The sequence below is a fragment of the Tupaia chinensis genome, unplaced genomic scaffold (genome assembly GCF_000334495.1).
Source record: "Tupaia chinensis unplaced genomic scaffold, TupChi_1.0 Scaffold000187_1, whole genome shotgun sequence".
In the NCBI taxonomy this organism is placed as follows: domain Eukaryota; kingdom Metazoa; phylum Chordata; class Mammalia; order Scandentia; family Tupaiidae; genus Tupaia; species Tupaia belangeri.
This window is the reverse complement of record NW_006159662.1, coordinates 821,580-822,805: the sequence shown is the minus strand read 5'-3', so window position 1 is coordinate 822,805 and position 1,226 is coordinate 821,580. Positions and strand designations below refer to the sequence as shown.

General features: G+C 68.0%; 1 protein-coding gene across 1 annotated transcript in view; it reads right to left on the bottom strand.

Moving 5' to 3' along the window:
- The window catches only part of FAM20A (FAM20A golgi associated secretory pathway pseudokinase), a gene marked incomplete in the record, with an annotated part of 54,879 nt that extends 53,659 nt beyond the window's left edge, over nucleotides 1–1,220 (bottom strand). Inside the window, 1 exon segment of the mRNA XM_014587157.1 lies at nucleotides 517–1,220. Coding sequence (XP_014442643.1) covers nucleotides 517–904 — 388 coding nt within the window.
- Nucleotides 1,221–1,226: the final 6 nt, after the last annotated feature.

Below are 1,226 nucleotides of genomic sequence, written 5' to 3'. Positions count from 1 at the left end.
AAGAGTGAGGTTTTCGGGGAATGGCTTGTTTTCTGGAAGGCAGCCCAGAGGTCTGCCCAAAGAGCGGAGGTTAAGTGCTGAATTCCAACGAGCTCGAGTTGCTCTGTTTGGAAATCTCATTCTGGAAAACCAAAGTCCAGCCCCTGGCTTTACACAGCAGGTCAAAGAGGGTGGGAACGCACCAGGGGGCCGGAGGGGGCTCCGGAGTGTAGGACAAGGAGCTCAGGGGAGGGACTGAGGGCATTTCTCCCTTGCAATGCTGCCTGGAAACTTTTTTTCGAACTGAGATCTTACTTGGGCTGAACTCTGAAGTCCGCAACAGCTACTGGGGGTCGAGGCGCGGGCTGGGGGGAGCGCTCAAATCCCAGTGCTCGGGTTTACCGGCTGGGCTGGGTGACTCCGCTGCGGCCCAGGGCGGGAGCGACGGTGGAGACAGGAGCAGGAGCGCAGGGAACCGGCACCGGGGAGAGCCGGGCTGGCGCGCCCCGTGTCCGGTCTCCTGGGCGGGTCGGGCACCCTTCCTCCGGTAATACCGCAGCGCCTCCTGGCTGGCCAGGAGCAAGTCTTCCGGGCCGAGCAGAGACGGCTCCTCCGGGACGTTGTACAGCGGGTGGGCGAAGAGGGCCTGCAGCTTGGAGCTCGGGCCGCGCGGGCGGGCCCCGCCTGTCTCAGCCCGGAGCCGGGCATGGGAAAAGTTGTGCACCACCGTGCGGGGAGCCGAGGGGGCGGCGGCCGAGTCCAGGTCCAGGGAAGAGGCGCGACCGGCGCACGGGCAGCCGGCCGGGCTCTCCCGGGGCCGCAGCTGGCGCTGCACTTGCGGCCAGAGGTGGAAGTAGAGGTCGGCGGAGAGCAGCGCGCCCAGCAGCAGCAGGGTCAGCAGGCGGTCCCGGCGCAGCCCCGGCATGGCCCGGCGCGGGCCAAGGCGGGGGCCGGGGGTGGGCAAGCGGTCTCCGGGGACCCGGGAGAGCTCCTGGGATGCCGGCAGCAGAAGCGCCTGGAGTATTGCTCACCACGAGAGAGAGCCTGTTTTTTGAGGGGTGTTGCCCCTGAACTTGGGGACCGGGTGCAGGGAGCTCCGGGGCTTTGGGTGCTGGAGGGCGTCGCTTCTCTGCGCAGAGTGAAGACTGGGGGATGTGGGCTCCTGGGCGCCTGCTTCTTGCGCGGTCTCTACCCTGCCCGCCCGCCTGGGCGCCCGCGGCAGGTGGAGGGCCCCGGGGTGCTGGCTG